Genomic DNA, 23,632 nt, shown 5'->3' with positions numbered 1-23,632 from the left:
CCATATTCCCCCCACCACCAATCATAGTCCTCCCCTACCAGCAACCATAGTCCTCCCGTACCACCAACCATAGTCCCCCCCTACCAGCAACCATAGTCCTCCCCTACCAGCAACCATAGTCTCTCCCTACCAGCAACCATAGTCCCCCCCTACCAGCAACCATAGTCCTCCCCTACCAGCAACCATAGTCCTCCCCTACCACCAACCATAGTCCCCCCCTACCAGCAACCATAGTCCTCCCCTACCAGCAACCATAGTCCTCCCCTACCAGCAACCATAGTCCCCCCCTACCAGCAACCATAGTCCTCCCCTACCAGCAACCATAGTCCTCCCCTACCACCAACCATAGTCCCCCCCTACCAGCAACCATAGTCCTCCCCTACCACCAACCATAGTCCCCCCTACCACCAACCATAGTCCTCCCCTACCACCAACCATAGTCATCCCCTACCACCAACCATAGTCCCCCCTACCAGCAACCATAGTCCCCCCTACCAGCAACCATAGTCCCCCCTACCAGCAACCATAGTCCCCCCTACCACCAACCATATTCCCCCCTACCACCAACCATAGTCCCCCCTACCACCAACCATATCCCCCCCCACCACCAATCATAGTCCTTACCACCAACCATAGTCCTCCCCTACCTCCAACCATTGTCCCCCCTACCACCAACCATAGTCCTCCCCTACCTCCAACCATATTCCCCCCTACCACCAACCATAGTCCTCCCCTACCTCCAACCATAGTCCCCATAGTTATTGGTCTTGTTATTATCAGTGTTATTGTGTTATTATTATCATGTTATTGGTCTTGTTATTATCGTGTTTTTACTCTTGTTATTATCATGTTATTGGTCTTGTTATTATCGTGTTAATAATATTATTTCACAGGGACTGTCGTCGGTTTGATGCTACACACACAGAATTAATTGTCTGACTTTTCTTAAAGGCCTGTCGGAGATGACCACATTTGGAACATTCTCGGGAAAAGACGTTCCGTCTCAAATGGCCTCCAACGGTCACATCATGAGGCTGGAATTCCAATCGGATCATTCCAACACTGGAAAAGGCTTCAATATCAGCTACACCAGTACGTACAGAGTTCTGACTGTTGTCTGTGTGTCCGTCTGTCCAAACGTGCTCGTTTCTAACTCACATGGGAGTTTTTAACCCTACAAACGCATGAGCACATGAGGCGGCACATTTCTGGAAGCTCTCCACTGCCCTACATTTTAGTCCTTAAAAAAAAAAAATATTTATTTGATCAGTTCTAACCTGACCAATATAATAAACTGCAAACATAAATCGGTAGCCGGAATAATGGATCCAGTTATTCCTTGTGTATATTTTTCAGTCAGTAGAAGATAATTCTGGTTTTAGATTGAGAGAAAAGGCAGATTTATCAGTTAAACCAGAAGTGAAGGGCTGCTGGCTGACAGCTCCCAACATGAGAAAAACACGGAGAAGCAAATTGTACAATTTACCAATTTTATCAGGACGAAAAAACAAGACATCCAGCAGGAAAATTCTTTGATTTCAGAATGCAAAGCGTTTTTCATTTCCCTGTATTATCATTTCTGAACTTATAAACTCTTTACATTTTTGCTTGTCAAAGGTTTATTTTCTTCTTATTCCTGCAGGGTTTCATTCAGTCCCCCCCCCCCTTTTATTTTAAAACCAGAGCAGCTACAATAGAAGATGTGCAAGCAAGAACCCCCTCCCGCCAAAAAACAAAAACCCACAATTGTGTGTCGCAAACAGCAACTTTCGGAGGTCGGTCGCTGGACAAGGACGAGAAAATGCTACAGTCACAACGTAGACCAATAAAGAGCCCAGAACGGAAGAGCTGGCGCTGCTAATCCAGCCAATTTCTGCCTTTAAAAGCAAAGTCCTTTTCTCCAGCACAGACGAAATCCTTCAGCTCGTTTTCCACCTGTTTCTGCAGCTGACGGGTCCACGTGCCAAAACTTGGGATAATTATTCCGTTTAAATGAGACTCACTGCATAGCTGTGAGCTATTTGTAAAACATTAAATTTAAAACATACATATTCTTTTCGCATTTAAGCTGCTTATGCAACTACATTTGCAAACATTGATTTGGGGGGGGGGGGCAGGCTGTCTCTGCAGAATTCAGTAAAGAGCAGCAAGAAAAAAATTACGAACACACAGAGAAATTCAGTAATTGACGGAGACTCGTCGTTAAAGCGCAACGGGACGGTGCCTAGACGAGCACAATCGGCGTGCACCTCGCAGCGTTCTGTCCTGAGGACGAGTGGTTCTGCTCGGCTGAAGCATGTCGTTAACGCTCTCGCGCTGTCAGATTTACACCTGAATGCTGCAGCCAGTGTTTATCTGCTCTGGGGTGAACCGGCGCCGCATGACTGATTCTGATTAATTCCCTCTGATTTCCATGTGGATTTGCACCATTTCACTTTCACACTGCCTCCCCGATGACCTTGGCTGCAGCTTGAAAGAGACAGCTTGAGAGGCCACCTTTGACAAATGTACATGATATTGTGCTTCTCCAGCAGTAAAGTGCCTTGAAAATCAGCAAAAGGTGTTTAGCAAGCATGCATTTGTCATTTTCTTATAGACATTCATGTAAACTTTTCAGAAATAAAAGTTTGCTGAGAAATTGCAATTCTATACATTCACACCAACGTTTGACCAGAAAACAAACCGCTTTAACCCTGAAATAGCACCAAATAGATCCAAAAATCAAGTTACAATAGATCAGCACAATTATATGACACTCAAACCAAGAAAGACATTTTTTAAGTGATGATTAGGGAAAAAAAAGAGATGCTTTGATTGAATTTCAGGACAGGCAAAATTATCATTTTCCAATACAAACAACACAGACTACTCTTGAGGATTCCTAGGGCTAACCCTAACCCTACCCTAGTCCTACTCTAACCCTACCCTAACCCTACCCTAACCTAACCCTAACCCTACCTAACCCTACCCTGCCCTACTCTAACCCTAACCCTAACCCTAACCTAACTCTAACCCTAACCCTAACCTAACCTAACCTAACTCTAACCCTAACCCTAACCTAACTCTAACTCTAACCCTACCCTACCCTAACCTAACGCTAATCCTAACCCTACCCTAACCTAACCCTAACCTAACCTAACCTAACCTAACCTAACTCTAACCTAACCCTAACCCTAACCCTAACCTAACCCTAACCTAACTCTAACCCTAACCCTAACCCTACCCTATCTAGGAGACGATACGCTGACCTCTGCCTCTCAGACCGGTTCTATACGATTGAATGTTTTTTTTCATATTTCTATGCAAGCTTGTGTCAGCTTTGCTTTATCCACAGAACTCTCTCTTCTGCCTCCCTGGAGTTCTAACATACTCTGTGTGCTGAACTTTTGGGTCTCATATGCTCACGTCCCTCTTCCTCCTCTCAATACATCCACCATGTGACTGCATCCTATAGCTCCTCTGTAGGCTCTGTATGAATGCTTTACTGTACATTTAAATGGATAAGCAGATGGGATTCCAATTCGATTTAGTGTTGATATTCATCATTCTGCTTATGTCAATTCATGGTTTGCTGAACACCAGGTTGCTTCACATTTTTCTGCTCTTCTTTTCCCCTCACACAATGTTCATTGTTCTTGTCATCTCCATCGGTGTCTAAGCAACCATGCACGTGTCTGCAGAATCAGGTTAATCTCTGGGATACAGACGATCTAATACAGACCACCGGGTTCAACACGTGTCTTGAATGTGGACATAAATGAGTCCAGTTTTAAGATTCTATTTCTATATATCTCACTGCTTATTTTGCAGCATTTTTACCTTTCTCGCACCCTTTTTCGTTAGCCTTCGGACAGAACGAATGTCACGATCCGGGAGTTCCCGTCAACGGTCAGAGGTACGGTGACCAGTTTCAGCTCGGCAGCTCAGTTGCTTTTCGCTGCGATCACGGCTTTATTAGGACTCAGGTAAATGGTGGGAGAGGAAGCTGTTCATTCCATATAAAACTATGCTAAAGTAGCTAATTTAGGTTCAGTATGGTAAAGTTCTCACACTGTCGTGTTATTCTAATTAAAATGGAAATATTTTAATGCATTCCTGTCAATTTTCCAGGGGTCAGATCAGGTCACCTGCATTATCCAGGATGGAAATGTTGTCTGGTCTGCTGCTGTACCTCGCTGTGAAGGTAAACACGCCTTTAGATCCATTCACCGGAACAAGTTTCCCTTTCCCAAGAATCAGCTCACAGATGAGGCAGCGTTCTGTGTCTGTGTTTATGATCTTTCTAAGTGCATCTTAGAAAGACTTTGGTCTCCAGTCTCTCATTTAAAGGGATGCTAATTATATTTTATTATTTAATGACTTGCTACTTGGCACCCTGCAGTAATTATTACTGTGGAATCTGAGCTTATACCATCCATCAAAGAGGGGTGCCGACGGACAAAGTCAGGAAGAGAAATCCGTTGTGCCTTTTCCAGTCTTATAGATCCAGCTGACATGTTGTAGCTTCAGGCTGATCCAGAAAGCAGCAATTGTTGCCTTTACCGAGGAGGAAACTACAGTAAAATCAGCCGATGTGATTGCCGGCATTTTAGCCAGAAAGTCTGAAAATAAGCGAGAGGGCAAAAAGGAGAGAGCTATAAATTAGCGTCACAATATGGCAGCCTTGCTGTGTGTAGCCTGCTGAGTTGCAGCCTAATGAAAATCATTTGTCTCATAAATGTACATTATTTTTCCTCTAAATGATTGCGCAATAATGATTACATTTTCGTCAGCTTTTTCAATCAGCACCCGCTCGTTATTGATTGCTGTGCCAGATGTAAGACTTTTTATATGAAGTATGCCAACCTGCTTTGCAGAGCTGGAATATTGTGGAAATGAAGTGATTTATTTTAACACCATGTAATGTGCTCGTGCCACGCGACCGCTATTAACGAGCCTGTTCCTGCTGATGAGTGCCTTTGTTTCCCTGCAGCTCCGTGTGGAGGCCACCTCACAGCTAACAGCGGCGTTCTGCACTCTCCTGGCTGGCCTTCTTTCTACAAAGACTCCCTCAACTGTCAGTGGGTAATTGAAGCCCAGCCAGGCCACGCTGTGAAGATACACTTTGACAGGTCGGTGATTTGCTCAAGCTCAAAATATGTCTTCATTAATTCAGCTCATGTGAGATAATGGAACATGTTTTTGCTGCCGTGGGCCACCGGCGATATCATGTTTGTCAGTCGCTTCAATTTTCAGACTGAATCGTAACAATCCGGCAGATTGAGCGTTGTATTGGGTCGCTCTGCTCGCTCTGTGAACAACCCCAGTGAAGGCAGCTTAAAACGCAACTTTTGTCTGTCAGGAAGTGATTTCAAGGCCTGGCTGTTGCCATGGTGCTGGATTCAGCAAATGAGAGTCATTTTCAATCCCTTTTCAGATGCAGCAGACACACACTCACCACGTCTTCTGTGCCATTGGACAGTTAATAACAATAATTGCTCGTTATGTCTTTTGTCTATTGTCAGCAATGATAACTGTATTTACTGGCCTAAATCCACCCAGCAGCAGAGTCGTGCTCCCTGCAGCACCAGCCGGTCCATAGGTCAGGCTGGGAGGCCAGGTCCGGGATTTGTTCTGCGAGTGAGAGTCAGAGGGCAGGAAAAGCAGTCCAACTTTGCTACGGAGCAATGATTCCCTTCTGGCTGAAACAAGGAAAGATGGCAGCCAGCAAAAGCCCTCTGATTACCCTGAATGAGCTGGGATCAGGAAAAAGAAAGGCTGGTTTTTACACATATGTCTTTTAAAAATGATTCTGTCATTCCAGGTTCCAGACTGAGGTCAACTATGACACCTTGGAAATAAGAGATGGCCCCTCTGCCTCCTCGCCGCTGATTGGGGAATACCACGGCACCCAAGCGCCTCATTTCCTTATTTCCACATCCAATGTCCTCTTCCTGTTGTTCACCACCGACAACAGTCGCTCTGCGGCAGGCTTCAACATCAGATATGAGAGTAAGATTGAGTGGCAGAGAGGAGCGTAGTGATGGCGTCAGGCGGGAGTGCTGACAGGAAACAATGTTCTGCTCTTGGAATTGCCTCGTGCACTGCCGTGCGCTCGCCCTCGTGGCCTGTGGTTAGATTCAGACCAGCCATTTTGTTCGCAGGTGTAAAAATGGAGTCGGACTCATGCCTTGATCCTGGTATTCCAGTCAATGGGCGTCGCCATGGCAGCAGCTTCTCCACTGGCTCCAGCGTGTCCTTCACATGTGACCCGGGCTACACACCGAGTGATCAGGAACCGATTGTTTGCGAACAGAATCATCAGTGGAGTCACGCTCTCCCGAGCTGTGATGGTGAGGAACCCTTTTGAATTCTCTGAGTTTCCTTTGTTAACGTGAGCACCGTTCCCAACGTGTCCAGAAATATTTGGGGTTATGGAGGCACAGCTGAGGTCTTAGAAATGAAGCTCACCAAGGACCACAGCTCAGGTGTTTGAAGTTCTCTCAACACAAGAAAATATAAGATTGTGCAGTAATCTGGTGCTCACTGGCCAGAGAGCAGTACTCTAGACCAGCTGCAGATTCCCTAAACTCCTCCCAGAGCTCCACTGGGCTTCTCCTCCGCTTGTAAAACGGTTTTAAAATGCACCGAATTGATTGCTCAGCTCAACACAATAACACAGGGCGATGCTCAGCAAAGGTGAGCACGCATTAGTCAGTCATCACGCACAGGTGGACAGTGAGCCGATGGCGTTCCGGCTGCTTCAGTACATCACAGGTAACTGGGAGGGGCTTCACCCCAGACACGCTTTCTACTGGCCGCCATCTGAGCTGGTGCCGTTAGAGACGCACCAGCTGGATGCTGCTTGTGTTTCAGATGTTCAGCCACTGTGAAAGGTCAAAGGTACTCAGGCAGCTTCGCATTTCAGACTGAAAACAGTTGCTGCAGGCTTTTATTGTTTAGTGTGCATAAATGTTGGCTGTCAACAGCCAAGAACCATCCCGCATGTGTGCCGTGGCGTGACGTGCAGAGGCAGTAGCGTCACTAACACACCGGCCTGAGCGCATCCAGGCCACCGGGCCCAACAGGCGCCGCCCAAACCTGCGCTCGGCCGCTCCACTGGGCTCCGTCCAGCGTTCCTCCGCAGGCTGCAGGGCCGCCGGCCAGTAAGGAACGTTGGAAAACTAATGGAAGACTATGTTCTTTTCCATTGTCTTCCATCTATCTCTGAGGGCCTTTGATGAACCAACAGTGTAGTTGTGAGAGTTTCCATTGGAAAATGTCACAGAAAGCCGTCTGTGTAGTAGGAAAATGTGTTGTTCACCAGTAGTCAATATTAGAGAACATCAACAAAAGGTGTCTGCTGCTGGTTCGGTGTCAGCTGACCCCACTCGACACTAAAGTCCACTCCACTCCCTTTGTGTGGAGCTATGGATGCTCTCCCTGTCCATCACGCTCTTCTCTATCCAGCTGTTACGTGCAGCCGCCGCTCTTATCGCCCCCCCAGATCGTTCCTGGTCGCTCACAGACACCCGGCTGCTTTTTTACTGGGTTTTTTTTTGTTTCAGTGACTCTGAACATGTAGTGGGATGCTGATATGATGCTGGTGTGACTCAAAGCTTCCCAGAATGCTGCGTGAGAAACGATCGCTATAGCGGCACTGTAACGCAAATAATGGAGATGATGGGAATGATGAAGGACATCAGCCACAAATGTAAGGGTTCGATACCTTATGGCAGCAGCACAGGTTGCTGATGTTCACTGCACAGTCCTAATCCAAATATAGGGGCCAGCAGATTCCTCAATTAATCTGAGGAATTAATTTGTCTCCGCCTCGAGTAAGCGTTCATTTAAATGTAAAGCTGAAAGGAGGGTGTTTTGCTTTTAATGTGACATTGTGCTTCGATCACCCACAAAGGAAGAAGGAGGAGGAGGAAGCAGAAATGTTGAAGAGTTGAGGGAAAGTAGCAATAACATCGACATTTTCTGGTTTTGGAATTGCTCTTGAACCAAGCAAAAATCCGTTTTATTCAATTACTGGAATAATAAAAGGAATTTTCAGTAGAATAATTACTGAAACAGTCAATAGCTGCAGCCCTCGTGGGAACCATGACATTGTGTAGGATTATCGTCCTGGACCGTCTCATCACCATAAGATCAGTTACATGAGTACAATTATTGTTGTTCTGTAATTATTATTACAATTATTATTCACACTGTAAAGGAGATTATTAACCGTCAGGCTCGTATGATCGGAGGCGTTGCAGGTTCAATCGGACTTCAAACATCATTGGATGTAAACATGAATACGTCAAAAAATCTTCGATTTATCGCTAAATTCAGGCCATAATTTATGATCATTGGTGCGTCCAACTGCATCAAGCCAGCCTCTTAAAGTTAGGTAATGTATAGGTTTATACATGCAATAGTATGTAAAGGACACGGGTGGGTAGAGTTTCTCCTTTCGATGTCAGAAACCTTCGAGGTCCGTCTTTATTGTTGATCGTGTTTCTAGTGGGTCAGAGCCGTCCGTTTGAGGTTATGACATCATCCTCTACCTGACAACTGTGATGCACACAGGTAAAAGTGTGTAAAAGTCCAATCACCTCACGGCAGACACACGTCACGGTGGAGCATTCAGGAGATAAAGAAGCAGATGCTTCGCTCAAGAGACGGTCGAGATGGAAACCCGCTAGAAGTGCTGCATGAAATGCTTCCCGTTCCAGTTCAGAAGAGTCCGAATCTCCGTTCTCCATCTCTCTCTCTTGGTCTCTGCAGCCCTTTGTGGAGGCTATGTCTATGGAAAGACAGGGACCATTCTCTCTCCGGGCTTTCCAGACTTTTACCCTAATTCTCTCAACTGCACCTGGACGGTAGAGGTGTCTCACGGGAAAGGTAGGAAGACGACCTTGCACATATTCCTGCAGTGTAAACCTCACATACCGTCACTAAATGGTCTGCTTGTGGTTTCTGCACGCCAGGAGTCCACCTGGCCTTCCACACTTTCCACCTCGAGGAGAACCACGATTACCTCTCCATCACCGAGGACGGCAATTTCCAGGTGCCGGTAGCGCGACTCACTGGCTCAGTGCTGCCCCCTAGTGTAAAAGCTGGCCTCTATGGGAATTTTACCACTCAGCTGCGATTCATATCGGATTTTTCCATGAGTTATGAGGGCTTTAACATCACCTTCTCAGGTAAAAACACAGAGCGAGTTAAAATGAATCAAAGGATGTGTTGGTGGGGGAAGGAAGTGCCCAACTTTATCCTTTGTTGCTCCTTCAAACCTCTCCAAACTTCTCTGTGTCTGTGCAGAATACGACTTAGAGCCGTGCGAGGATCCTGGTGTACCGGCATTCAGCAGGAGGACAGGATTCAGATTCCGGGTTGGTGACTCACTGGCCTTCTCTTGTTTCCATGGCTACCGACTTGAGGGAGACAGTAAGATCACATGTCTGGGAGGAGGCCGACGAGTTTGGAGCAACATGCTGCCCAGATGTATAGGTGAGATGCACCAGCTCCTCATGGAAATGTAGCGAGCCCTGAGCCCAGAATCCAGACTGTTGTTGTAACTTCAAACACATTCTTAGTTCATTTCAAGCATTTCCTTCCAGTCTGTGTGGAATAGAGGAGTTTACCCCAGGGGCAGGAACTGGCTGCCCCCAACACACAACAGATCGTTTGTCCCAAGTTTGGGAGAAAATGCAACTATTTTTCATTCATCCCAACTTGATTCTGATTTTTTTCTAATCCCAGTCTAAATGTTTTTCTCTGATTGTGTCGACATAAGAACGTACGAGTGTCCAGACTTTCATTCTGCAGCACAAACAGCAGCCGCTCATCTTTGCTTAAAGATTGGAACATGATCCCTGAAATCATTTCAGAAAACGAGAAGAATCAAGTGTTTGTTGTCACCCTGGTGGACTCGCTGTGGCTTTAGCTGCCAGAGGAACCCCAGCAGAACTCTTCCCCATCAGAGGTCCACAGGGAACCTCACTGTGGTGCTGGTAGCACACCGGTGGGTTGGGATGAATAGACTCAAGTGTCTGGTCTCCTCCGGTCCCACTGGTTATTTATGAGACTTTGACTGGTGGCTGCTGGAGTTCTTCAAGACTGAAAAGCAGAGTGAAAATGCCGTAACAGCATTATCTGTCAGGAGATCAGGAGATCAGGAGATCAGGAGGTCAGGAGGTCAGGAGGTCAGGAGATCAGGAAATCAGGAGATCAGGAGGTCAGAAGGTCGGGAGATCAGGAGATCAGGAAATCAGGAGGTCAGAAGGTCGGGAGATCAGGAGATCAGGAAATCAGGAGGTCAGGAAATCAGGAGATCAGGAGGTCAGTAGATCAGGAGATCGGGAGATCAGGAGATCAGGAGGTCAGGAGATCAGGAGGTCAGGAGATCAGGAGATCAGGAGGTCAGGAGATCAGGAGATCAGGAGGTCGGGAGATCAGGAGATCAGGAGATTAGGAGATCAGGAAATCAGGAGGTCAGGAAATCAGGAAATCAGGAGATCAGGAGGTCAGGAAATCAGGAGGTCAGGAGATCAGGAGGTCAGGAAATCAGGAGGTCAGGAGATCAGGAGGTCAGGAAATCAGGAGATCAGGAGATCAGGAGATCAGGAGATCAGGAAATCAGGAGGTCAGGAGATCAGGAGGTCAGGAAATCAGGAGGTCAGGAGATCAGGAGGTCAGGAGATCAGGAGGTCAGGAAATCAGGAGGTCAGGAGGTCAGGAGATCAGGAAATCAGGAGGTCAGGAGATCAGGAGGTCAGGAGGTCAGGAGATCGGGAGATCAGGAGATCAGGAGATCAGGCCTGAGAGGAAAGTGGCGCCCCTTCCTGGGAATCATCAGTCTCTCTCTTCAACTCTAACTCTGTTTTTCATCTTCTGTCGCTCCACCTCCTCCGTCCAGAGGAGCCCTCGCCGCTCCGCCACGTGTGCTTTTGTTGCTTCTGGTAACCTCCTTTTCTTCCCTCTCCACCACATCATCTCCTGTTGGGGACGTGTCACCTAAATGTGTCACCTGTGATGACAGATGTTTGCCGAGCAGGTCACACAGCGAACACTCGTCCTCCTCGTGAATACGAACAGAATAATATCTTAAGCTATGTTAAGCCTTTCTATTGCAGTTACAATTAAATATATCAGAACCAAATGAATATTGGAGGTTATCGAGCAATATCAGCATCCTCTTCACCTGAATCTTTTCTTTCTTCTCCTTGTTCTCTTTCATTTTTGTTTTGAACAATCAGTTTTTCCTTTTGCTGTTATAAGGCTGCTAATCGTACACTTATGCAGAAGGAATATTGTTTCTATGGAAACAACATCTAATAACTTATGTCATGTTCAAGTGGGTCCAGTGGTCAACATCGGAGAGCCTTTTTCCTCTCCGTACTCCGTTCTACTGCACATCAGTGCTGTTTGTGCCAGTCATGATGATGTCATCGTCAGAGCCAAACTGATTTCCTGGGATTTCCTTTTTTCGTTATTCCCAAACACGACCCAGATGTGTCAGCAGGCAGAAACGCTGTGATTGTAAAGATCCCTCTTTTGAACCCCTGTGCCCTCTCGCTGCAGCTGAGTGTGGAGCGTCCTCACAAGGCCCAGAAGGAGTTCTGCTCTCTCCTCACTTCCCCTCCAACTACGATAACAACCACGAGTGCATCTACCGCATCACCACGGAAAAGGGCAAAGGAATCAGGCTGAAGGCTGAGAGCTTCTCTCTGCAAGACGGAGACAATCTCAAGGTAGAGCAGGCTCGCACACACACACACACACACACACACGCAAATATGTGGTGCAAAAACCGTAAATGTATAATTTATTTACAGATTGCGAACACACAATGCACCGATGGGATTATAGTCATAAGCAAAAGCTGTCTATATGCAAAGCTGCGCGCTCCTGAACGTGCGCTCTGTGCTTAAACACATTATTGGCTGTTTGTATTAGTTTGAATTAAGCTTTCAAAAAGTGTTGATGCTGTAATAGTCATGAACACAGATAAATTATATGTCAGCAAATAAATAAATAAAGGATGCTGCTTCAGTCAGGGGTGGTTGTTCAGCAGGTGCACATGGCTAACGGAGTGTTAGCCTGCACTGTGGAGGCTAACGGAGTGTTAGCCTGCACTGTGGAGGCTAACGGAGTGTTAGCCTGCACTGTGCTTTCTTCTCTCTTTCCTACTCTAACAAACTACAGGAATTCCACAGCCATTTGTTAGGATGTTAAGTGAGGATTCACAAGAAAAAAAGGCTATAAAATTAGGATGAAAATGTGTGTTGTACTGCAGTAATTCTGCCTTTGGATGTGTGTGGCTGGATTAAAACAAACCTGTCAATTAAAATACACTCTTACTGACTATTTATGAATGTTTACGGCCCATGCAGAGATTTTGTTCCATTTGTTCATAACCAATTATACGGCTAGACAGGGAAGGGTTTGTTTGATTTTCCCTGGAAATTTTTGGAATGTATCAGCAATCACTGGTTCTTAACAGACGCTCGGTAAAGGGGTCGTTCTCCTGGATGAAGAGGTGCTCTTTATGGTTCCAAACGTACAACAAATGACACAGATTTGATTACAGCTATACTACAGGCACGACGTTGCTGGAGCAAAACTGTTTAAAGGTCACTGCTTCCCTCAGTTATATTGGATTTGACTTCAGAGATCTTTATCCCTGAAAGCCCAGAAGTGTGCCATGGAGTCAATCTTACCTGTCCAGTGAGGTCAAGGCGTAACAAATGACTGGGAATGTTGAGGAATGCTCAAAAGAACTAGAACACCTGTTTGGAGCATTCTATAGGTGAACATTAATTGGAAACAAGTGACTTTCCTGTTTGTGTATAAAAGGACCTGAAAGGTTCAGTGGTGAACTTCGCCTCAAAGTTTACCACTGAACCTTTCAGGTCCCAAAGTGCCCCAAAGTTCACCACTGAGCCTTTCAGGTCCCAAAGTTCCCCAAAGTTCACCACTGAGCCTTTCAGGTCCCAAAGTTCCTCAAAGTTCACCACTGAACCTTTCAGGTCCCAAAGTGCCCCAAAGTTCACCACTGAGCCTTTCAGGTCCCAAAGTTCCCCAAAGTTCACCACTGAGCCTTTCAGGTCCCAAAGTGCCCCAAAGTTCCCCACTGAGCCTTTCAGGTCCCAAAGTGCCCCAAAGTTCCCCACTGAGCCTTTCAGGTCCCAAAGTTCCCCAAAGTTCCCCACTGAGCCTTTCAGGTCCCAAAGTTCCCCAAAGTTCCCCACTGAGCCTTTCAGGTCCCAAAGTTCCCCAAAGTTCACCACTTTGTGAACGACTGCGTGAGCAAATAGTCTAGGAACAGCATTTCTCAATTGGAAGGTATTTTGGGATTTCATCACCTACAGCCTATAATATTGTCAAAAGATTCAGAGAATTCTCGCCACGTACGTCCAGAGATTTAAAGCATGAGAACTTCGATCATTGAAACCATGAGACCATTAGACCTTCGATTACTGCATTAAAAAATTGAGGCTACAAGATGAAGAGCATGAACAGCCAGAAGGAGCGAATGGCCCCAAGAATAGAGGCGACGGAGAGACGTCAGCCTCCTAACAGAGCTGAGTAGAGGCGTGAATCCAAGGACAGAGCGGCCCAAGAAGTACAACAACCTGTCCACAACTGAGGCCCTGGAGACTGCTGAGCAAAGGCTCACAGCCCTGGCTACCTGACTGGCTACCTGACTGGCTAAGATCCACGCCTACTGGCTCAAGAAGCTGACTGCACTCCATGAACGTCTGGCAGCACAAATGAACCAGCTGCTAACATCAGGGAACCACCCAGAGTGGCTAAACCAGGGCCAGACAGTCCTCATAATGAAGGACCCCCAGAAGGGCACAATACCGTCCAACTACCGGCCCATAAACTGCCTCAGCACCACATGGAAGCTCCTATCAGGCATCATAGCGGCTAAGATCAGCAGGATCATGCATCAGTACATGAGCAGAGCACAGAAAGGCATAGGGAACAAAGCCCGGTCAGCAGGTCAACAGGGCAGTCGCCCAGGACTGTAGGATTACTTCAGGAAAATCTCCGCTGGTGTAATCCTGGTTCATCAAAATGTTTTACGTTGAATCATGTGGACACGTTTGGAGATCTTAAACTGCGTGTGGCTGAGCTGCGGATATCCAGCGAGCCTGTAGGTCCTCCTGAATTTTCCCTGGAGTTTATTGTCAGCTGGGTGAGCTGTGTTATGTTCTTCATGATGTCCTACTGACATAATCAAGACTTTGCTGCTCTATCCTGGTTGCTATTAGCCTGAGGGCACGGTTAAGCCAGCCAGAGGCTAGGGTGTATCATCGGTATTAAGCCTCAACACTGGCCCAGCCCGTCTGCCAGGCGACTGCATTAGCAGGGTTCCTCTTGGCCTTCAGGGAGTCCTGACACCTTGGAAATGGAAGAGGTGAGAAAACAAGAATGGTAAACAGTCTGGAAGTTCCACCAATATTGATAAGAAACAGAAAGAGGCAGCGTGTGCCGCTCAGCCAAGGCCCAGCAGTGCTCCGTCTGCCTCAGCTTTAATGTCAGCTTCTCTGACCCACTCTTCCACTTCTCTTCATTGAAATTCACCCAGGATTGTTTTTTATGTGATCCTGCCAACAATCCAAACAAGTGCAGCTCACTTTATCACAGCTTGAATTCTGGAAAAGAAGAAAGCCAAAGAAAGTTCCTGGCTGCTGAAGTTTTCTTTACCTTTGACTGGCTTCACGCTGCAGCAGCCCCTTCATAATGCAGCCGTCTCCATAGGTCAGCAAACACACACCACCCCAGTCGCCAGAGACGTGGAGACATTTGCCCTTCTTTCAATCGCTCCACTCGGAGAAATGGTTTCTTTTCACGAGAGCCTGAGAGGAGCGAAGGAACAGGATGGGCTGTGACTGCAGATCCCAGGAATTAATGAGGACACATTGGATGCTAATGTAGCGTTTAGAAAGAAATGAAGAGCCCCGAGACTAATGGGAGGGCTGACAAATCTGTTCTATAAAGGCTTCCCACGTTTCTGATTAGGGTTTGAATGGGAGCTGACCAAGTGGTGTGTGTATACGTATACCTGTGGTGTGTGTATACGTATACCTGTGGTGTGTGTATACGTATACCTGTGGTGTGTGTATACGTATACCTGTGGTGTGTATATATTTATACCTGAGGTGTGTATATACGTATACCTGTGGTGTATATATACGTATACCTACGTATACCATATATATATATATATATATATATATATATATATATATATATATATATATATATATATATATATATATATATGAGTGAATGCCTCAGACAACAAAAGCCCACCAAGGAGGAGGAACCTGAGGGGCTATCATGGAAGGACAAGCCCCTGCATGGAATGGACCACCGACAAATTGAGGAAGTGGCTGATATCAAGAAAACCTACCAGTGGCTGACAAAGGCCGGGCTGGAAGAGAGCACAGAGGCACTAATCATGGCTGCACAAGAACTGGCCCTGAGCACCAGAGCAATAGAGGCCAGGGTCCACCAGACCAGACCAGACCAGACCAGACCAGACCAGACCAGGGTCTACCAGACCAGACCAGACCAGACCAGGGTCCACCAGACCAGACCAGACCAGGGTCTACCAGACTAGACCAGACCAGACCAGGGTCTACCATACCAGACCAGACCAGACCAGACCAGGGTCTACCAGACTAGACCAGACCAGGCCAGACCAGACCAGACCAGACCAGACCAGACCAGACCAGACCAGACTAGACCAGACCAGACTAGACCAGACCAGACCAGGCCAGACCAGACTAGACCAGACCAGACCAGGCCAGGGTCTACCAGACCAGACCAGGGTCTACCATACCAGACCAGACCCCAGGTGCAGACTGTGTGGAGATGCCCCTGAGACAGTCTAGCACATCACAGCAGGGTGCAAGATGCTGGCAGGCAGGGCACACATGGAACGGCATAACCAGGTGGCTGGCATAGTGGACAGGAACATCTGAGTATGGGCTGGAGGTCCCACGGACCAGGTGGGAGACACCTCCGAAAGTGGTGGAGAACAAGCAGGCCAAGATCCTGTGGGACTTCCAGATCCAGACTGACAAGATGGTGGTGGCCAACCAGCCTGACATAGTGGTGGTGGATAAACACCAGAAGACAGTGGTGGTGATGGATGTAGCAACATCAGGAAGAAGGAACAGGAGAAGCTGGAGAAGTACCAAGGGCTGAAGGAGGAGATGGACAGAATGTGGGGCATGAAGGCAACAGTGGTCCCATTGGTGATTGGGACACTAGGGGCAGTAACACCCAAGCTGAGTAGATGCTCCAACAGATACTAGGAACCACACCAGAGATCTCTGTCCAGAAGAGCACAGTCCTAGGAACAGCTAAGATCCTGCGCAGAACCCTCAGACCCCCAGGCCTCTGGTAGAGGACCCGAGTCTGAAGGAAGAAGGCACCATCCAGGAGGGCGACGAAGAGATTTTTTATTTTATGTTAGGGAGGCTTAGGGGTAGGGTTAGGGTTAGGGTTATATATATGACCTATCAGACATGGTTAAGTGGTTAAAACACACCTTCATTTGGTGGTGGACGTTCTCCGTCAAGGTTTTTACTGAAAACATGACGCCATCTGCGTCAGAAACCCTAACCCTAACCCTAACCCTACCCTAAACCTAGCCCTAACCTTAACCCTACCCTAAACCTAGCCCTAACCCTAACCCTACCCTAACACTAACCCTACCCTAACCCTCCCTAACACTAACCCTCCCTAACACTAACCCTACCCTAACCTTAACCCTAACCGTAACCCTACCCTAACTTAACCCTAACCCTAACCCTAACTCTAACCCTACCCTAACCCTACCCTAACCCTACCCTAACCCTACCCTAACCCTAACCCTACCCTAACCCTAACCCTACCCTAACCCGACCCGAACCCTAACCCTAACCCTAACCCTACCCTAACCCTAACCCTACCCTAACCCTAACCTCCTAACCCCTAACCCTACCCTAACCCTAACCCTAACCCTACCCTAACCCTAACCCTAACCCGACCCTAACCCTAACCCACCCTAACCCTAACCCTCCCTAACCCTAACCCTAACCTTCTAACCCTAACCTTCTAACCCTAACCTCCTAACCCTAGCCCTAACCTTCTAACCCTAACCCTAACCCCTAACCCCTAACCCTCTAACCCTAACCCTAACCCTACCCGAACCCTAACCCTACCTACCCTAACCCTAACCTACCCTAACCCTAACCTAACCCCTAACCCTAACCCTAACCCTACCCTACCCTAACCTAACCCCTAACCCTACCCTAACCCTAACCCTACCCTAACCCTACCTAACCCCTAACCCTCCCTAACCCTAACCCTAACCCTAACCCTACCCTAACTTTAACCCTACCCTAACCCTACCCTAACCCTACCCTAACCCTACCCTAACCCTAACCCTAACCCAACCCTAACCCTATCCTAACCCTACCCTAACCCTAACCCTAACCCTAACCCTACCCTAACCCTACCCTACCCTACCCTAACCTAACCCTACCCTAACCCTAACCCTACCCTAACCCTACCCTAACCCTAACCCTCCCTAACCCTAACCCTAACCTTCTAACCCTAACCCTAACCTTCTAACCCTAACCCTAACCCTAACCTTCTAACCCTAACCCTAACCCTAACCCTAACCCTAACCCTCCCTAACCCTAACCCTAACCCTAACCCTACCCTAACCCTAAAGGCTCACAGCTCCATACGTTATGAAAATGACAGGAAGGTTATTGTCGAACATGTGCCAGAATCATTTATGGTACAAATAATTACGTAAAAGTTGGCTGTTGTTGACGTAATGAAATGTGTAATATTGTGATCTTGTGTGATGAAATCTAACATTTATATGGGTAATGACTAGTGATGTACGACACGTCTGTTAATTATAGCTTTCCCAAAGAATTAGGAGAATATCTGACTACAAAGAACTGGAAAGAAAGCCCCAAAGTGCCACTTAGGCTCGCAATTAGTGCACCAATCCCCAGGCAAGAGGTAATGGAGTTAATGCCTGCAACTGCAGCACAATTCTCTCTGCATAAACCATTTGTTTGACAGTTTCTGCTAGCTCGGGGCTAAACTCTCCTGTAACATATGAACTAGCTCATTACTGTTCCTTTCTCACTGCTGGCTGAAGTTTTATTCTGGCAGCTTTAAAGACAGAACTAACCAAGCTCCGAACCGCCCAAAAGTGCCCTCAAATATGAGGCTTGACCAGGTTTGCAGCCCGAATAGCTGTGATAAAGAAACAGATGGGTTGTGCAGGATGAAGAAAAACAAAAGAAGGTTAGGGTGATAGTGGGGGGATAAAGCCAGAGACAGACTGGCAGAGGGGGGGGGGCACATGATGACGTGTTGATTTAGGAGCTGCAGGGCTTTTCATTACTCTTACGGAGTTTTACTGAAGCAGAAAGAGGAGTCAGACAGGAAAAAGGGAAAGAGGAGAATGGGGATGGAATGAGAGGGTTCAGGAAGGCATGGCCACTTAGGGAAATGATATGATTTCTTTTTATCTGCTAATTTCAGCAGCATCCTCCAGCACATCTGCCTGACTCCAGAGCCTTAAGCTCCATCACAACAACACACTGTTGTTCTGCTGTCGTCTTCTCTGACTCCTCTGGCAGTCACGGACCAGCCTCTGGCATTTCTGCCACCTGCGGACCTGTCAGCACCAGTCTGTGGAAATGTCCCAGCCAGCCCATGTAAACATTAGCCGTTCACTTTTACATCTCAGCCGTGAGCAAACCAGGGCCCCCTCGGCTTCCCAGGACTTCACCACTATCCACATCCAGGAATTTTTCACCAGATGCCAGAAGATGCCCAAGTGGCCCTGGATCAGACCACAAAACAGTCCTTTTCTGATATCACAAAACATGGCTAAACATACAATAATACCCAGGGGTTGCCGGATATTTTCTGGCCGATTGCTGTATCTGCAGCGGCTTTGGTCCATCTAGTGGCGCCAGTGTCCACAGACAAAAAGCCTAACAGTTTCTATATTTTAAAAATGTAGCCAGTGTGATATAAATTCTTGTATCAGCAGGAATTAGCACCAGCAACAAATCTGCCTGTACTAGCAACATATCGTGCATTAGCATTGCTGGGAGGCTACATTAAATTGAGCTAATTCTACTGTTTCCTCTGACAGTATTGTTGTAGAAGGTGGGAACGTGACATCTGTAGTTTCAAAGGAAGCCACATCAAATTGAGCAAACATGGAGTAGAATAGCTGCTTTTAAGTTGCCAGCTGACTATAATACATCCCAGTGAACTTCAAGGTAACGTTAGCCTTTTTTAGCTTCAAAGAATCAGAGTGCAATTGTAACATAGCGACTCTTCAGTCTTTCTGAGGCATTTTTAGGATTTTAAAGTCTCACCTTTCTGTTGTCTGAGGCTTTTCTCCCCCTGCTCATTTAAAATGAAAACCTGCAGCCATCTTGTTTCCTCTTGGTTTTACGGCCAGTGTGAGCTCACGTTTATAACGACGGGAAGACACAAAGGAAAAAAGCTCACCAAACTCATGTGCCATCTTTATCAGAGAAATTCTATTTTATTATGTCACGTGCTCAAAAATCACGTAAATCCATTTTTATGTGATTCTAATGTTTTTTTCTAATAATACTTTAAAACAGTCATTTGTGAAAACACAATACTTGGGCATGGAACTGTGAATAAACAGAAATAACTGCATTAGAGTAAAGAAAAAGACTGGCCCATGAAATTTAAAGCACTAATGAACCAAATGAAGAACAATTGGCTCAAAATTGTACCCTAAGTAGTGTACTTAGGGTTTATTTGTTGGTCGTATTTCACCCTGAGTAAATGCTAAAAGCTAAGTCGGACAACTTGTCTGCAAAGGTAAAACAAAGAGGAAACAAAAGGCATTCACTTTGATTTCTGTTGCCTCATTTTAATCTATTTTTTCCATGCAATATTTTCGGGTGCTCAGGCGTTTAAAGGTGGAAGCGAAGAGTTTATCCTTCAGTGTAATTTTGGTGTTAACAGCCTCCCACTCCAGAGCTCCAGGTTCAGCTGAATTACGTTCCTTTGGTTTTATGCTGACGTCTTTGATCTTTCTTGGGCCTGCTAGTTGCTAAACTACCCCTGCATGTTTAGGGTGATTTAGCAGCTTCCATGTTGGTGCCAAGAAGAGTTGACTTAGCTACTTTACATCAAACACAGTTATACGTTTGACAATGTATCTTAAATCTACGTTACCTGTCTCACGTAACCCTCAAGTCATAGAATATTTCTCCTGACTTCACCTACTTTGCCTTAGAAAACCACATATATCTTTAGGTCTTAAAAGAACTCTGTTTTTAGTCTCATTAAGAGCTGAAGAAGAACGAGCTGAGGGCCACCGGCCAACGCGCGTCTGTTCCCTGACGTTCCCATCAGGGTTCTGAGGAGGCCGGACTCCTCCGTATGCTGGGATGGATGGCTGTTATTCATGCTCTGCTCTCCTGCTGTGCTTTTGACTGACAGGTGTACGATGGAGAGAACGCTTCATCCCGTCTTCTTGGCAACTACACACGTGACGACATGCTGGGTCAGGTGATTAACAGCACATCAAATCGCCTGTGGCTGGAGTTCAACAGCAACGCCTCTGGAACCAATCAGGGCTTTCGCCTCACGTACACCAGTGAGTTGTTTAAAAACGTTAGTGTGTCGTAAAGGAGGCAGCGCCGCTGATTTCTTCTGTATTTACGCCTTTGTTCAAGGCTTTTTTCCCCAACTGTTGCCAGAAAATAAGCTTACTCTCTCTTACCCTCATTTTTTTAAGCTCTAGCTCACAAAACGATAATGTAATTCCTTAAAGCTGAATTCATTTAGCAAGATACCTGAAAGTGTGGCTGCTTCAGGGTTAAATGGCCTTCATGGATGGGTTCCTCAAGGTTCTTCAGTCATACAATCCATGAAAGTTCCAGGTCTCACCAAAATTGCCCACCTGTGATGTCAAATACTAAAGAGATCTCACTCCCCCATCATTTCCTGCCACTTTTCCAACTCAACAAAGCTACGATCAATAACTTTATCTTAGACCAGGAGTATCTTAACTCAGGCTTCAGGGCTGCAATCCAGTTGGGAAATTGGGATCCCACATAAAAGTGTTGTTCACCTGGTAGGTTAGAAAAGTCTGGACTCTGGAGTTTGGACACTTTCTGTTTAGATGGTGTCCATATTTGGTTTCCTGCTTTGCTCATCGTGCTCAGTGCTGCATTAATAACAGCACAAGACTTCAAATATGTGTCCAGACAGTGAAGATGAAAGGTTGAGAGGAGTCAGTCGCGCCCATTCTGCTGACGTGGACCCCAGAAACAGTGTTTGCTTCTCATTCCGAGAGTCGATTAGAAGTGCAAAGCTCCATCAGAGCGAGAGGTCCTCTTCTCCAGCGGATGGTTCTGCTCGGACCGATACGCTAAAGATGGATCGATGTTTGCCAGTGTCTCCATCTTTGCTTGACCTTTCCAGGCTTTGACCTTGTCCGCTGTGAGGAACCTGGCATCCCCAGTTACGGCTACAAAGTCCAAGACGACGGCCACTTTGCCAACACCCACGTTTTGTACACGTGCAACCCTGGATACAGCCTCCACGGCAGCAGCACGCTGACCTGTCTGAGCGGGGACCGGCGCGTGTGGAACAAACCCCTCCCTTCCTGTATCGGTGAGTCTACCAGAACCTCCGTGGTCCAATGTGATTGGCAGGTGTCAGTCCCATATTTATGTCTTCTGAAGGAACGTTGGTTTCTGAAAGCTGCTTGGAGCCGTGTCATTATGATGCAATAATACACACCATCTGTGCGGCGCCCCCCCGCACGCCCACGATATTCACTTTTAGTTTCTCAGACAGCAGAATGACGAAAAGCAGGAGTTTGTCGTGCGGCACATCTCGAATACATTTGAATATTTCTTGGGTTTTTGGGAGGTTGATACGTTGCCAGAAGGCAAATGTTGCCTTAGCCGGCCCTTGGTGGCACTAATGAGGGGGGGGGGGGCGACTGAGGTGACAGCCATTCTTCTTTGGTGCATTAAGATGTGTTTTTTCTTGGAGTGTATTCTATTTTATTTTAGAGCTTTAGTGCAGTTATCCAATTAGACATTCTCTCTCCTTATTTACATTTTAGCATCCAGGCGTAGCGCTATCTTTGAAAGCAGCTCCTCTTCCCGTTCCTGCATTAATATTGTCTGGCTTTGCATGTTTTACATGGCATTCGCTTCATCTGCAACTCCCCGGTGCTACGCCAAAACAGGTCTTTTTGTAACCTGCCAGCACACCTGAGTTCCCCATGGTGGGACGCAACCTGATGTGGTTGCTAATGGCAACTAGGAGGACTTTGTGTTTGCTGGCGTATGTGGTCAGTGTGTTTATTTAGTGGGTGTAAATGCAAATGAGTGTGTTTCTGGCTGGATTCTGGACGTCTCTGTGGATGGTCGTGTCCTTGCGTACCCCTGGCAGCTACTCGTTCATCTGTCACCGTCTCTCAGGAGATGAGCCACCATCCCGGAGCAGGCGTGATGACGGGCCCCCGGATAACTGCCCCTACAGGCAGCTCCTACACTGCCCCCTTCCTTTCCCTCTAGTTTAGTCCGGAACCTGCCTGTTGTTCTGCAGGCTGTTGCTATGCTGCTGTTAGCAGGAAGAATGTAGCCGTCAGAACACAGCACTTTACTTTTTGTTCTCCATTTCCACACAAGCATGTGTGTGATTGTGTGTTTGTGCACCAGTTAATCTTCACACAGGTGACTAGGCTGGTTGGCAGTCAAGAGTTTGTCTTGGAGGTTAGATTTGAGTCAAGGTCAAAGGTCAAAGGTTAAAGGTTGGGGTGGTTGACCAAGGAATAAACTGTGTCTCTCAACATTTTATAAACATACAAGCAGCAAGTGTGTAATGTGTGTGTGTGTGTGTGTGTGTGTGTGTGTGTATTTGTGTGTTTTTGAGGTGTGTGGTTGGTTAGGGGGAGGCAGCTCCTTCTCAGTGGCTCATTGCTCTTGTCCAGTAGGCCCACAGAACCCCACAGAACCCCACAGAAGCCCACAGAAGCCCACAGAACCCTAGAGAACCGCACAGAACCCCACAGAACCCCACAGAACCCTAACAGTAGACAGTTGTCATGGCAAATTTATCGCTTTCTGGTCAGAAGAAAAGTCCTTATTTGGTGATGGGATATTAAAGTTTGCAACCATGGTGACTGAAGGCCTCCAGTCCCACCTGTAGCCCCCCCCCGCCCCCCCCCCCCCCCCCCGGGATCCTTATTGCAATAATTCTTTAAAGTTATTGACTAACCTTAAAATTCAGCTGCACGAGCTTCAATAATTCAAGGTTGATTTTATGATTGGAGTAATTCTTAACCGATTCTCCTTTAACCTCCTTCAACCTTCACACCTCAGAGTAATTTACAGCATCAGGAGGAGCCTCTTCATGACCCAACAGGACCCAACAGGACCCAACAGGACCCAGCAGGACCCAACAGGACCCAGCAGGACCCAACAGGACCCAGCAGGACCCACAGGACCCAGCAGGACCCTCCAGCAGAACAACGTCCGTTAGAGAGAAGAGGCCTGCTGGCAATCTGAGCAGGAAATAACAAATGGAAATTATTCACCAGATA

General features: G+C 46.9%; 1 protein-coding gene across 6 annotated transcripts in view; it reads left to right on the top strand.

The window, feature by feature from the left end:
• The window catches only part of LOC130521650 (CUB and sushi domain-containing protein 1-like), a 326,982-nt gene that overhangs the window by 217,799 nt on the left and 85,551 nt on the right, over positions 1 to 23,632 (top strand). For all 6 annotated transcript variants that reach the window (XR_008949399.1, XM_057025371.1, XM_057025372.1 and 3 more), the window contains 12 exons: positions 952 to 1,092; positions 3,844 to 3,965; positions 4,111 to 4,183; positions 4,973 to 5,111; positions 5,804 to 5,991; positions 6,144 to 6,332; positions 8,758 to 8,874; positions 8,961 to 9,176; positions 9,295 to 9,483; positions 11,557 to 11,726; positions 20,509 to 20,665; positions 21,496 to 21,687. Coding sequence is in view for 5 of the 6 variants with exons in the window: in XM_057025371.1 (XP_056881351.1) it covers positions 952 to 1,092; positions 3,844 to 3,965; positions 4,111 to 4,183; positions 4,973 to 5,111; positions 5,804 to 5,991; positions 6,144 to 6,332; positions 8,758 to 8,874; positions 8,961 to 9,176; positions 9,295 to 9,483; positions 11,557 to 11,726; positions 20,509 to 20,665; positions 21,496 to 21,687 (1,893 nt within the window). In the remaining variant the exon portion in view is untranslated. The remainder of the gene's footprint in view (positions 1 to 951; positions 1,093 to 3,843; positions 3,966 to 4,110; positions 4,184 to 4,972; positions 5,112 to 5,803; positions 5,992 to 6,143; positions 6,333 to 8,757; positions 8,875 to 8,960; positions 9,177 to 9,294; positions 9,484 to 11,556; positions 11,727 to 20,508; positions 20,666 to 21,495; positions 21,688 to 23,632) is intronic.

This window comes from Takifugu flavidus, chromosome 2 (assembly GCF_003711565.1).
Source record: "Takifugu flavidus isolate HTHZ2018 chromosome 2, ASM371156v2, whole genome shotgun sequence".
Classification (NCBI taxonomy): Eukaryota; Metazoa; Chordata; class Actinopteri; order Tetraodontiformes; family Tetraodontidae; genus Takifugu; species Takifugu flavidus.
Note: the sequence above shows the minus strand (reverse complement) of the source record. Positions and strands in the feature narration are given on the sequence as shown.